The following is a 14,576-nucleotide window of genomic DNA, read 5'->3' as shown; positions in this document are numbered from 1 at the left end:
GGAATGTAGGAAGCCAAAGCAATTATGATGAGGCGAATTCACTGAAGGAAAAAGGGGATATATGAGTTTTTACTATATAAATTTATATATTTTGAAAAGGACACTGCAAATATTTCATTATAAGTAGATAATAAACAGGAACTACAGATGAACACCAACTTTAAGATTTTTACTATAGAACAGATTTTAAAGATATTTGTCTATTTCTTAGAAAATATTATCAATGCAAATGGCTAGGGAAATTTTTAAAAATGTTTTCCTTGACAAAAGATTATGTTAAAAATCTTAACCTAGTTAATATGTCATTGACAGCTTACGTGGATAAACTATAACAATTAGAATCAAGCATTCATCTCCCTGTTAGTCCTCATATCAAGATCTTTGAGATTAAGCAGAACCCAAAGAATACATGTAAAAGGCTCTCTTACTACCTACTTGATCCACTGTGTTCAGTTCTCGCCAATATTTTATGACTGTTATGAGAATTTCCATCAGTACTGAAATGTTGGTGCTTACAGCCCACGTAAGCTGAAGCACACTACATGCCTACGTTTCACTTAAATACATTCAGTAAAAAGCCTACCTTCAGGAAAAGTGTTGCTTGTGTTTTTGACCTAAAAATAATAGCTTTCAAATAAATACCGTAAATTAAGTATACCAAGTTCTCACAACTCCCACCATCCCAAACACTAGATGATACTCAGGAAATAAAACTTACAAAAATCTTGAAATGATTTCAGACCACATCTCCCCTACACCTCATATGACATGGTCCCAGTAACATATGTTTTGTTTGGGGCAGTCACGGGGCAGAACTGTGAAAGTGGAAAAGTTTGTATTTTTCAAAGAACTATGCCTAAAATAGTTTGGTAATGATAATTACTAAAAAGGAATTCCAACAGTGATAGAGATATCTAGAGAGAGAGGAAAAAACAAAAAATAAAAACTAACGCTGAGCAGAAATGTATCCAATGGCACTTCTCTCACTTCCCGTCAAGAATCTAGTCCCCTCATATTCTCCTCCCACTGACTCTTAACACTAGCCTAAAAAATAGTAATAATGCTTTTTGATAATAATGTTATGTGAATGAAAAAAAAAGCTACCAAGTAAATCTGCAATTCATTATAAAACAAAGCTTTAACCCAAATCTGTGACTCTCTGATGGAGGAATTTCAGTAGCAACTGATAGGTATCAAAAGGATATATTTTGGGAAATGCATTCTCTCTTAAATGACACCAGGGCTGTGACTATCATCTCTGTCCACAAATAAGGTTGTCTCTATTAATTGTCAGCTGGTATTTTTGGCTGGATCTACATTTATTCAAAAAAAGAAGAAAACAAAAAATTGGGTACATGCAGTCAACAATATTTAGTTTTAAAGCATCATTACTATTCATTTACTAATTAGTTTGTTGATTTCTACTATAACTTTTAAGTTAATCAAATCTAATTCAATCCTTTCCCCAAAATCATTTTGCTGTACAAAAAGATATTTTAAGTTACTAGAATAAGGGATACAAAGAAATAATATAGATAGATTAGCTCCTCAAATATGTCATTATATAAAGTATTATCGTTCATTCATTCAGAAATTAAGCAATAAAGTTGACTTTAGCTTTGAGATTAGATAGAACATAGAACAAATTTAATACATGTATATTCAATTGTGCCTAGATTAGATATATGACATCCCTTATTCCAGGTCACTAATACTTAGGGTAGACAAGGCACTGAAAAGTTGTTTATATTTTTTAGCTAACATTTAGATAACCTAAAAAATGTTAGACAGACTAACATTTGCTAAAAATGAGGCTCATCAGTCAATCACAATATCACAAGTATCAATTTAGATGACTAATAAAAATAAAAGTTAGATACATAAAAATCAAAATATGTAAAACTTTGCATTCTTTTGTTTCATTCCATTTACAAATTAGAGCATGGGGAAGGAGTAAAGCTCTGCTCCCTTCTTCATAGTATCTCTAAGGTAATTTTATTTCAAGTTTTGAATTTTAAAGTAATGACCTTGGTATAATTTTACTCAGGCTTTAATTAAGACTTTGTTAGTAAATTAGACATCCAGACAGCCTGCTGGATCCAGTTAGTCTACACAGCACTAGTGCAGTGGATGATGCTATTAGGAAAGTAGTTACCGAAGGTAATGGAGTTATTTTGCTTAAGCCCCTAATTTAACATCAGAAAGTGACTGAGATACTAAGATGAATTAAGATCAAGTGACAATTTTATTGGGCTCTTTCACTTCGCCTACCAGAGGATATTCACAAATCATATGTAAGATTCCCAAAAAAACTCACCAGCAAGAAGCCCATGAGACTCCATGAGGGCAGGGACATGTGGATTTGGTTCATCACCATATACTTGATAACTAGCAGAACTGGCTCTCACAAATCAATAGGATATTGTTTGTTTGTTTATGAATAAATATCACACATACACACACTTGGAATAAGGAGTAATTTCATGTACATTCTCAATTCTACAGTAATGGACTGAATTTTTTCTTAAAGATTGGCACCTGAGCTAACATCTGTTGCCAATCTTTCTTTTATTTTCTTCTCTTATAAGCACCCCCAGTACATAGTTGTATATTCTAGTTGTAGGTCCTTCTAGTTCTGCTAAGTTGCACGGCGCCTCCGCGTGGCTTGATGAGTGGCGTTAGGTCTGCACTCAGCATCTGAACTGGTGAAACCCTGGGCTGCCGAAGTGGAGTGTGTGCACTTAACCACTCGGCCATGGGGCCGGCCCCTGGATTGAAATTTTGATGATGACCTGACGACTCCTAAAAGTAGGTTTCAAGAATAAAGAAAGAAAATTACTCCATGTGAAAATTTTTAGTCAATATTTTATTTGGTCAAGGGCCTTTGCAGAAGCGCGTTAATTAATAAAGCAGTTATCTGAAAAGAATAGGCTTTTTTCCCACTTAAATGGAGGGAATTTGAGGTCTTGGTGGGAAAGATGCTAAATGAAATTTCATCCTAAGTGAGAACTAAGCTAGGGTTGTCCATTCTGTATCAGGAGGAATTTAGTTAATGTGATAACAATGAATTACTGATTCTGAAAACCAGCATCTTCAGTTCTTCTTTTAAGTTCATAATTTATCAAGAGAAATAAATGAAGCTTACAAAGGAATGAAATTGCCATGAATGTGAATTACTTATGCATCTTCTACGGGAGAAGCATCAGAGTCAAAAATAAGCAGACACAAGACACAAAGTTGGAAAAAACAAATTGATAACAAGGTCAACCATTTTAACTATTCTATTCAAAACCTTTTGATTTCTTAAGAACTGAAATAGGTATTTTAACAAAGGATGTGGTTTAGTGGGAAAGTTCCTCTTCTTTTTCTTCTTCTGGTTTTTGTGTGTTGCCCTGCTCCCCAGCTTGTAGGACAAGCCATGTGAACATTTGCTTAAGCGACATCTGAAGGTACATAGAAGACCTCTATTTCTTTCAGATTGAAATTGGTTTTATCATTGTCCTATTTAAAATAACACAGTTTCACTACTTTTAGAGTGTCTTTTGTTAAAAATTAAGAGTGATGAGTATTTCCTTCTTAAATGTTGTTTTGAAAACTGCTCAATTAGATTTTCCTAAAAGTTTTTTCCTGTGGAGAATTGATCCTTGGCTTTAAGATAAGGATACAGTAAATAGAAGTTTGAAGTTTAATCTCATTCATGATATTATCGGACGGTTAGGTAGTCACTGCTTCGTTCTGGCAGTTTAAAACTGTATGTTACTGGACTACTATTTTATACAGAGTCCTAAATTTTTTATATGAATAAGAGAAACTACCCTTTCTAAAATAATCAAAATATAGCTAAGTAATATAAGCACGAAAAGGCAGATTTCTCTGAAAACTTTATGACCCATACTAGTCATAGAACATATATTATTTAATCAGAATTATAAAGGTCTATACCACATATGTAAAAGAAAGAAACAGGTTTATATTTTCATCTATCTCAAAAATAGTATGTTTTCCAAACGTACACATTGCTTGTGTTTTACAGATGGGGAAATCTGGATTCACAGATAGACGAGCATTTCTGATTTCCATTTCTTTTTGATTTCTGATTTTTACAGGCCGCTTGTAAATGTAATTTTCATTCTTTAACATCCGTTCACTCCACAGTTAATACTTCTCTAGCACCACAGAAGACTTGAAATTAAACCACACGTCTTTCTCTGATGTGTTAAAGTGTTGGCATTAAGGATTAAAGGGCTTTATTCTCAGTATCTAGATTACTCATTGGTGCTAAGTTAGTGACATGGGGATATATTAACTCTTGGGAGCTGACAGGACACTAGTTAGTAAATTGCATCGGGGCTGAGCTGCAATGATCTTAAATGCGAATTATACTTAGGTTCAAATTTATTTACAGTGAGTAATTTATTCACGGAGACAGATTTTTCATATGATTGCCTTTAGAGTTACAGTATTTGCACTGTTAACAATACATATAGATTTTTATATTCTAGAAAGTACCTTAAATTTGGCTGCAAAGATAATAAGGCCTCAAATATTTATAATGATTCTGATTTACAGAGTACTAGAGAGCAACTTGTAAGGCCAATGAAAATTATTCTTTTATCTTCATTGGTAGAGCAATTCCCACCTCGGTGTGAAGAGCAGAACCCCAAACCTGCCTCCTAGTAAAACTGATAAAATCTTAAAGGTTTTTCAAATATTCTATATAGCATGATACATGAAAACTGTAATTTATTATAATCTTTCCTTAGATTAGTTTAGGTTTGGGCAACATGGTAGCGTTTGCATCTTCTGGTGTGTGTTTTGTTTCTACCAAATTTCTCCCTAAATTTGGTAGAAATATTTCTTTTGAGTAAATAACCTAGATGATATTAATGAATAATTACTGTAAACCTTTGCTAATAGCCTGTCCTCATCAGATGCCTTATAGAACAAAATAATTCTAGAAATCCTTTCTACATGCTGCTCTCAGCTGCTTATATCTGGACTTTTAAATATTCACCCACCAGCCTGGTTCAGAACATTGTTCTGCTGTTTGCAGGATGAGGAGACGAGTCCCACATTGCCTTTTGCGGACTGATATTTCAGACCACAGCCTTGACATCTGGCCTGTCTTTGAATGGCTTGAGATACAGCTCTTAAGAATAATCTTTATCATTCAGAATAACTCTGGACATTCTGACTTTTAGCACTAACCTCCACAGAAAGAGTTTACTTACGTGGAAATAGGGTTATATAATCTAAATTAACATCATTCCAAAGACACTCCCCTAGGCATTTCTATTATTCCCAGAGAAGAGGCCTTAGAAGCCCTTCCCTTCTTTTGCTCTTCAGTTTCTGGAAGTCAATTTTGATGAGTTTTGTATCTGCCATCTGACAGTACTGTTCTCAAACTCAACTTAATATTTTTTCTCATAAGTTTATAAGTTAGAGTTACACAAAAAGAAAATGAAATTAGTTCTTAGCACTGAACTAAAGACATTCTATTAATGGCACTGTGTTGTTTCTAACTCTTAAGTAGAAAATCTTAAAATATCAGCTATTTCTTTACCATTCACACCTCTTTAGTCACTAAATCATAGTTTTTTTCTATAGTGTTTCTGATATGAATTCCTTCCTCCCATTCTCACTGCCATCAGCCCACACCAGCACGCCAGTAATCTACTATTACTATACTATATAATTCTGATTGCTTCTTAGCTGGTACCCTTACCTCCAACACCAACCTGCTTCAATTAATCTTCTATGATGCTGAGTGAGTCTGATAATCCTAAAATTCTATTTCTATCAAGTAACCTCCACTGCTTTCAAAACTCCACAATGGCTTCTTATTCTCTATCACATGAACTCTACATGCCTTCGCACACTCTTAAAAGCTCTCAGTAATTCAGCCTAGCCTCGGTTATCTGATGTCATCCCACAGGAACCTCTGCTCCTGCAGGCTGACCTCTGTACCGTATCCCCACATATATTATTATATTCACTCTTTCACCTCTGCTTCATTTATGTGTTTCTCTCCTCTTCTACCCTCTCTTCTTTCCTCTCCGCTTATTAGTATCCCACTATTCTCCAGGGCCAAGTTCAATTTCCTTGAGGCCTTCCTTTCTCCTGTATTACCTGCTCTGAACAATTAACAGGTTATTCAGTAGCTTTCTATTCTACAAGATAATAAAAACCAGGCAAAATATATATTAATCTATGCCTAGCATTATATGCAAATACAAGATGCCCGATACTCTTTAACTCAACAATTCCCCTTCCAGGAATTTGCGCCCTCTTTAAACATTTAGCTACAAGTATGTCCACGGCAGGGGTATTTGGAAACAACTAAATGCCAACGCTCTAAACTTCTTGTGGGCAAGAGCCATACAGCATAGTTTGTATTTACACCACTATGTTTAATGGCGTGCTAAGTATATGACACATATCTTTGTGTGAGTTATCTTTCTCTATATCTCGTAATAATAGTAAGAGAGCTAAAAATAAAATCCAAATTTTCTGCTTTTCCCCCCTACTCTGATCCATATTTCTCATTAAAACCCTTTATTTTTCCAAGAAGAGAGAAAATATTTTTAATTCCATATAGCACGTAGTCAGACTAACAAGAAACTTTTTGGGTTACTGCTTACAGTGAAACGGCTGGGACAAAAGGTATTGCCGGCTGTAAAGGAACAAGTTGAAAGAGTTCATCTTACTCATAATTACTACCTTTTTGCCAAAAGTTTCCATAGGCAGTGTGCTTCTAATGCTATGTACATACACTCAAAGTCTTAAGTCATTCATATTAACCTGCCAAAAGTGCTGGTTCACTATTGTGACATGCTTACTGAGAGCAGCGATGACTTACCATCCTCAAAGCTAGCTACTGACTCCTCCTAAACCTTCTCGCTCCATCCGAACGACTGCATGGCAGCTCCTCGATGGGACGCACGCTCTGCTTGCTCAGCTTCATATCACTCTGCTCTATTATGTGCCAGTGTCTTTGAAGGCCATAAAAAAGCCGTACTAACAATGTATAGAAATTCTGAATAGTAAGTTTCTCAGTTCTTGTACCATACAAAGTATATCCAAGTTAAATTCTAGCTATCACTATATGACCTTATATATACAGCTTTTACAGTTTAGGTCATTCTTATCATAAGAACTATTGATGATAATATATTTTATAATGAAAGGGCAAGATGAGATATTATCTATCCACTATATGAAACCCAGCATTCTATCTCTCTCTTTTCCATAGACCTGAAGACATTTAAAATCTGCAATTCTTCACTGGTCTCTCTAGAAAAAGCCTAATTGTTTTTCTAATTAATAAAAACCTTTCCCAACAATTCTAAATACTTTTTAACTCAACAATTACACTTCCAGGAATTTGAGTCCCCTGCAATAATGCAAATATGTGCAAATATTTACCTGCAAGTATGTTCATTGCAGCAGAATTATAAAATAACTCAACAGTAACAATAAAGAATTAGGTAAATGAATTATGGTACAACCATACAATAGATTTAAAGCCATTTAAATTATTTAATAAAAGATTCTGTATAATGACATAGGAAGTTATTCATAATATATAAGTGAATCAGGTTATAAAATTGTATGTACTTTATGAAAACACAGTAAAAATGCAAAGTGGCTTAGTGATCTTTTAAAAGTTTTCTAAAATTAATGTATATCACTTTTGTAATTTGCAAAAATATATGCTGTCGTTAAAAAGTAATTTAAAAATGTCTGGCCTATCTAAACAATATTATTTAATATATCTCTTGATAAAGATAAACACACGGACGTAACTACTAGAATCACCACAGGGCATTAAAAGAGAAAAATGCAACCTCTTTCTTTCTCTCCCATTCTCACTTATTTTTTGCTGAACTTTCCACAGGTTTGGGGATCCCACGAGGCTGACAGCTTAAAAGTTACATGTGGCTATAAAGTATTTATATTCAGCGTGTATATTATGTGGGTTTTATAATTTTACTTTTTTTTTTTAAAGATTGGCACCTAGGCTAACAACTGTTGCCAATCTTTTTATTTTATTTATTTATTTATTTCAGGGATTGGCACCTGGGCTAACAACTGTTGCCAATCTCTTTTTTTTTTTTTCTCTGCTTTATCTCCCCAACCCCCCCCCCACCCCCCCGCCCCGTACACAGTTGTATATCTTAGTTGCAGGTCCTTCTAGTTGTGGGATGTGGGATGCTGCCTCAACGTGGCCTGACGAGTGGTGCCATGTCCGTGCCCAGGATCCGAACCCTGGGCTGCCAATTATATAATTTTACTTCTTAATAGCTAGAAATTTCCCAGAAAAATAAATTAAGGGGACATATGGTTCACTATTTACTTCATTGTTTTTTAACATCATAAATCAAGGCCATACAATTTTGCTAATTAAGTATTTACAATTTTATAAAAACCATTTGAATTGAAAGAGAGACTTCCTTACAGAGCCAAGGTGATCCCAGGTACCGCATTTTCCTTTCATCTCCACACCCAGATGCAGCCAATCCAGCAGCAAGAGTTCAAACCTCTCACTGTGTTTTCATCCTGTTTGTTCTATCTTTGCAGGATATTTGCTTTGGAAGAGAAGATTTATGGCTGAAGAACTATGACTAAATAGCTTATTTGCTAAGATAAACCAAACTGAATTAGCATTAAGGTATTAAAAACTATTACCTACTGGACTACTAATTAATAAAAACAACCTTTTGTTTAAAAGAAAAAAAGTACACAAAGATCAAGTTTATAAACACTTCTACTGCTTTTTCTAGGCACATAATCACAAACTAGAATAATAATAAAAAACCTCAAGCAATTCAAGAGAAGGCAAGTTGCCTTAGTTATCACAAAACACCACAATTTAACATATAAACCTGACACTGTAGAAGAAAAAAAACTTCTCTGTCAAAAAAAAAAAAAAAAACATAAGCAAAATTTTAAACAGGGAAAAACGTTCACAGTAAATATAATAAAAAGCTAATTTATTCACTACTTAAAGAGTTCTTACAAATCAGTGAAAATGGATTACCAGTTCAATACAAAAATGGGAAAAGGTCATGAACAGGTAGCTCACATAAAATGAAAATTATATTGCAAATAAAAATATAAAAAATTGCTTAACTTTATTTCTATTAAAGTAAGGCATATTAAAGTGAGATAGAATTTTTCATCTTTCAGATTGGAAGGTTAAAAACTTTGATAATACTAAATAGTGGTGAAGCTTGGGAAAACAAGCATCCTCACAGATTTTAGTTGTTGATATAAATTTTTATTTATTTCTTCTACTGTTTTTTCTGAGTAAGATTTGTCCCGAGCTAACATCCGTTGCCAATCCTCCTCTTTTTTTGTTTGAGAAAGATCAGCTTTGAGCTAACATCTGTGCCGATCTTCCTCTATTTTGTATGTGGGTTGCCACCACAGCATGGCTGATGAGTGGTGTGGGTCCACACCCAGGATCTGAATCTGCGAACCCGGGCCACCGAAGTGGAGCATGCCAATCTAACCACTACACCATGGGGCTGGCCCCATTATAAAGAACAATTTGGAAATACTTAGAATTCAAAAGGCACACATTTGCTGAACCTTAAATTTTGTGTTTCTAAGCTTGCGTCCTATAGACCTATTAAAAGAACTAGACAAAAATGTCTTTAAGGAAGGCTGCTTACTTGTAGCATTGTTTGTAAGAGCAAATAAAAAAAAAAACCCAGAAAAGCAAATCCAAATTCTTTTTTCACAGAACATGCACTCTTGTCTACAAAAGATATATGTATAAAGCAATTTTTCAAGATTCAAATGATAATTTTACAATGTTTTGTATTGGCTAGAAATTAACAATCAGCTAATTTTTTTAGCACTATCAAGAAACACTCATTTGCTTTACCCTTCGTGGGGACATCAGTATAAATTCTTATTCATGAGTAGGCAAAATGCTTCGCTTGAAACAGGAATCATATTCACAGAACTGCGAGGGAAGAGGTTTTAAGAAGAAGGCCAAAACAGCTCACATTTGGGCTCCGATGAGAACTTGATGCTCTAAAGTAATTTTAATTGTTTCTATAGTTTGTCCTCTCCGTTAGTGGCCCATCCCTCAACAGCTAGCTGAAGCCTGTAATAAAGGGGCATCTTATCCAGAGAAAACCACAAATCCCTCTTTAAAAAAATCTTTAATGTGTGGCTTTGACTTTTTCTTTTTACTTAACCCAACTAATAGGTGGTTATGCATCTCACTAAACGTAAAACTTAACTGACTTATGAGATTCCAGAAAAAAACTTTAACAACAATGGAATAAAGTTTGGGGAAAAATGATGAAAGATAAAAAGCTCCCACTTGTGACAAATACCTCATAATAAATTCAGCCTAGGCCATTAAGTTACCACATCACCTGGTATTATAAAGCAGCATATACACAGCTACTCTGACCACAGGCTTGACAGAAATATTAGCTTGGAGAGGCTAAGATTTAACAAAGTTATGAGAAATTCTATTTAAAAATATTCATCACTCTTTTGTGATTCTTCTGTCCCTAAAACGTAAACAACTTTCGATATGTCATAATCTTTCAGAGATACTATGGTAAAGAAGCCATTAGGAACATTCTCTACTATTTTCCCACTGATCCTGTCCATCAATGAGGGATAGTCAACACACCATCACAGAGGAAAGAGTGAGATCTTTCCCCTAAGTCTCAACAACGGATACAATAGGCACAAAAATAATGTCAAGTCTTCATTGGGTATCCCTCTGTTAATTTATCAGGTCCAATTACCTTCTTATGGCAAAGGAGGCTATTTTCATAAGCCTCTAACGTACAGCTTCAAAATTTAGAAAGCTCTGAAAAACCAAAAGTATTTTTATAAGTTTGCTGCAAACTCATCTAGCAGCAAAACCTGATCTAGGGTGATCAGATTTTCATATATTTGTGCTTCTCTAGAGTAAATGAAGTTGTTATGTAATAAAGAGAATACACATCGTATTACCTTTACAAAATTTGAAAAATTCTAAATTCTGAAACACATATAGCCCAAGGGCTTTAAATAGAGGATATGGATCTGATTAGGTTCTGTGCTATTTCCTTAACAGGCGAATATTGTACATATGCTATAGAGTATTCAACATTTTAAAATCTTACGGGGGGCTTGAATCTGCAACTTTAGATCATTTTTCTCCAGCATACCCTAACAGGCAATCAAAACTCTGAGCAACATAACCCACAGAGTTAATGGAACACACATGCTTTTCACAACTATGAAACCTCCGTTGACTGACCCAAGTCTGCGAGAGGCACCCTTCCTGAGAGCTCCCACAGTAGCACACACTTCTCCTATTATGGCTGCTGTTTACTTGTCAATACCCCTTGTTGATTGTAAGTTCAGCGACGGCAGGTGCTGCTGTCTTTAATTTTATCTACCAGTGATTCCCAGTGGCTAATTCAATGCTTGGTGAATAGGACATACTTGATTAAAATAATCATTGAATTGGAGAGCAGAAGAAACAAGTTTCAGCGAATTTTCTAAGTACCTTAAAATAATTCAAGGTACTTAGATATGGGCAGGCACTACTCTCATTCGACTTTCATCTTTTCATTATTTAAAGCTCTTTTTAGTTTTATTTTACCAAAATATTTTAACAGCTGTCCATTCACTGACATTTCTCTTGTGGCAATAATCACGTTTATTATTATTTCAACATATGTTTTTTAATGTTTCAGATTAATTATTACAATTCTTTGTCCTTTTAAAATAAGATTCAGTGTTTAAATACTTAGATTTGATAACATATTTTTTCTTAATTTTCATTGCTACTGAATGTTTTTTAAAAAATTATGCTTATCATCATTAACAGTATCAATACAAACAACCAGCAGAATTGAAGTACCAATAAAATTGTTATACTTTAGCATAATTCAAGTAATATTGATTACCTTTCTAATTCACCACAGCCGAGCACTTTTCTCTCTCGTTATTTTATTTTTCTCATTTTTACTAGTAGGGCTGGCTTAAATCTTGACTCAGATTCTCTGTATTCATCTTGATTTGAAAGAGGTAAAAACAGAAGCCCTCCTTCCTTGTTTCTTAAACTAGCTAGTGGCACTTTGATTTTTAAAATTCAAATTTCTAAGTAGGAAGCTGGCCAAACTGAGAGCAACACAGCCAGAGCCTGCTAACTGCCCTGTCCACGATCTATTAGTTTCTGAATATGCATGATTCTTGCTACTTAATTTTGGCTCAGGCTTTGATTTCTTTAGAAGTTTTGACCCTGTCATGACCTTTGGTTTCTTTAGACAGGATCTTGTAGATTTTCAGAGGATTGTGATGGTATCCTAAAGGTCAGATTGTGGTGGTGCATTTTCCCACAAGTGTCACTGCTCATGAAGCAATATGATTAACTGAAGGTCTTACAGACCACCAATTTTCAGCTACCTAAGGCCCAATAAAAGTAACAACTTTTAAAAAACTTTGTGAGAGGCAGTTTCTGACATGGCTCCCAGTGATTCCTGCCTCCTGGTACTCAGACCATTGTGTAGTCCACCCTCCAGTGGTGTGGACTGGACCTAGTGACTTGCTTCTAATGAAGAGAATATGGCAAAAGTGATGGGACGTCACCTCTGTGATTAGGTGACAAAAGACTGTGACTTCCATTCTGCTAACTTACTTTCTTGCCCTCTTGCTTGTTCATTCCAATGAAGTTACCTGCCATGTTGTGAGATGCTGTATGGAGAGGCCCACAAAGCAAAGAACCAAAGAAGGCCATGAGGCCTTGAGTGTGAGAGGAACTGAGGCCTTAGTCCAACAGCTCGGTAGAACTGAATCCTGACAACCATCATGGAGTCATCTGGAAAGTACCTTCTTAGTCAGATCTTGAGAGAGACCCAGAACCAGAGGTCCCAGCTAAGGTGCACTGAGATTTCCTGACCGCAGAAACTGTGAAATTATTATTATTGTTTTAAGTCACTAAATTTGGGGGTAATTTGTTACACAGCAATAGATAACTAAACTAATATAAACCTCAGAAGCAAACATTTTTTTGTCTTGGAATAAAATATAACATAAAATTATGGTTTCAAATTATAGACTTGTCAAGTTAATATGCATCCATTATATCTTTTAATATGATACAAGTTCATTACTAGCAGGAAATAGATATAGCACAGAAGAGTTCTGGCACAAAATATTGACACATATGTGTGAACGACTGAGTTTTAAAACCTAAACTGATTGTTGGCAAGATGGTTCAATGAAAACTTTTAGGAAAAATGATCTAATCTATCAGAAGGAAAAATATACTAACTAAATAGTGTTCTTAGGTCATGCCTGGTACTGTAGTCATCAAACACTTCATAGGATGTTATCTGGCCTCCTCATATAGCCTAACGGTAAGGTTATTATGCAAGAGAACCGTAGGTTATCTTCTTTTCATTAGAATTTTTTTACAATAAGTATAAGTAATACAAATCCCATATATTTCCTTAAAAGGATCTATGAACAATTTGAAGGATTACCTACTATAAGTGTAAGTCCTTCTTTGAGAAACTAAGATATTAATAAGGATATCTACTTGGATGTCTTGTATAGTACTCAAATTAAACTTGTTAAAAATGTCTTTCCATTTCAGCTCTGTTCTTCTTCTAGTCTTCCCAATCTCAATAAATGGTATTTCCATCTATCAGGTTGCTCAAGACAAAAATTTGGGAGTTCTCCTTGATACCCCTTATCCCACCCAGGAAGTCTGCTGCCTGGATGCCACGTAGATCTCAAGTCCCACTATTCTTCTCCATCTCCAAAGACTCTCCCCTGGTCCACGTCACAATTTCTCACCAGTGCTCCTCCTTCCTGAAGAGTCTCTTCACTTCTAGTTTTGTCTCATTCCAGTTTATCCTCCACACAGCAGTCAGAGTTAATCTTTTGAAAATGCAAATCAGAACATGTCCCCTGATTAAAATCTATCAACGACTTCCGCAGCTTGTAAGATAAAGTTAAAAAATGGAAACTAACAAACAAAAACCTTAACAAGGCTTCCAAGGTTCTTCAAGATCTGACTCTGTGTACTACTCCACCCTCCTTTTTTGTTCCAAGCTGTCCTCTGGCCGCAGGATCTTCCTTCAGTTTCTCCAGTGTGCCAAGTTCTCTGCTTTGGCTTTCCCATGGGAGGTTTTTTCCCCTGGCTGATTCCTATTTATATTTCTGGTCCCAGACTCTTCCCTTAATGCAAATCTAAATTAGATCTCCCTGTTATTTTCTCTTATAGCTCGTAGGAATTTTTTCTCACTGCATCAAACACAATTTGTGTGAATATTTGATACTTGTCTCTCCTGAAAGAACGTTTGCTTCATGAGGTCAAGGCACAGTTTGATGTTCCCCAGTGCCTGACATAGTGCCTGAATAAAGACATGAATAAAATCGTTTAAGATCCTGCTTGTTGTAATTACAGTTGGGAAAATATTTAAATCATGGCTTTTCATCCACTGGGAATTATCTCTTTCATCTTTTTTATTTAGAATGAAACATATTTGCTTCTGAGATCTGAAAAAAAGTCTCATATTTATATTTGGCATGGCTATTATAAC

The 14,576-nt window shown here is 35.0% G+C and overlaps 1 protein-coding gene across 27 annotated transcripts in view; it reads right to left on the bottom strand.

Annotated features, from left to right (window-relative positions):
* Positions 1 to 14,576, bottom strand: part of MIPOL1 (mirror-image polydactyly 1) — a 302,394-nt gene that overhangs the window by 10,488 nt on the left and 277,330 nt on the right. Inside the window, exon 14 of one of the 27 annotated variants that reach the window (XM_023624245.2) lies at positions 1,123 to 1,313. The exons of the other annotated variants lie outside the window; for them this stretch is intronic. Coding sequence (XP_023480013.2) covers positions 1,253 to 1,313 — 61 coding nt within the window. The 3' untranslated portion in view covers positions 1,123 to 1,252. Of the gene's footprint in view, positions 1 to 1,122; positions 1,314 to 14,576 lie in introns of those variants that run through there. 27 annotated transcript variants of the gene reach the window in all.

Source organism: Equus caballus, chromosome 1 (assembly GCF_041296265.1).
Source record: "Equus caballus isolate H_3958 breed thoroughbred chromosome 1, TB-T2T, whole genome shotgun sequence".
NCBI classification, from domain to species: domain Eukaryota; kingdom Metazoa; phylum Chordata; class Mammalia; order Perissodactyla; family Equidae; genus Equus; species Equus caballus.
Note: the sequence above shows the minus strand (reverse complement) of the source record. Positions and strands in the feature narration are given on the sequence as shown.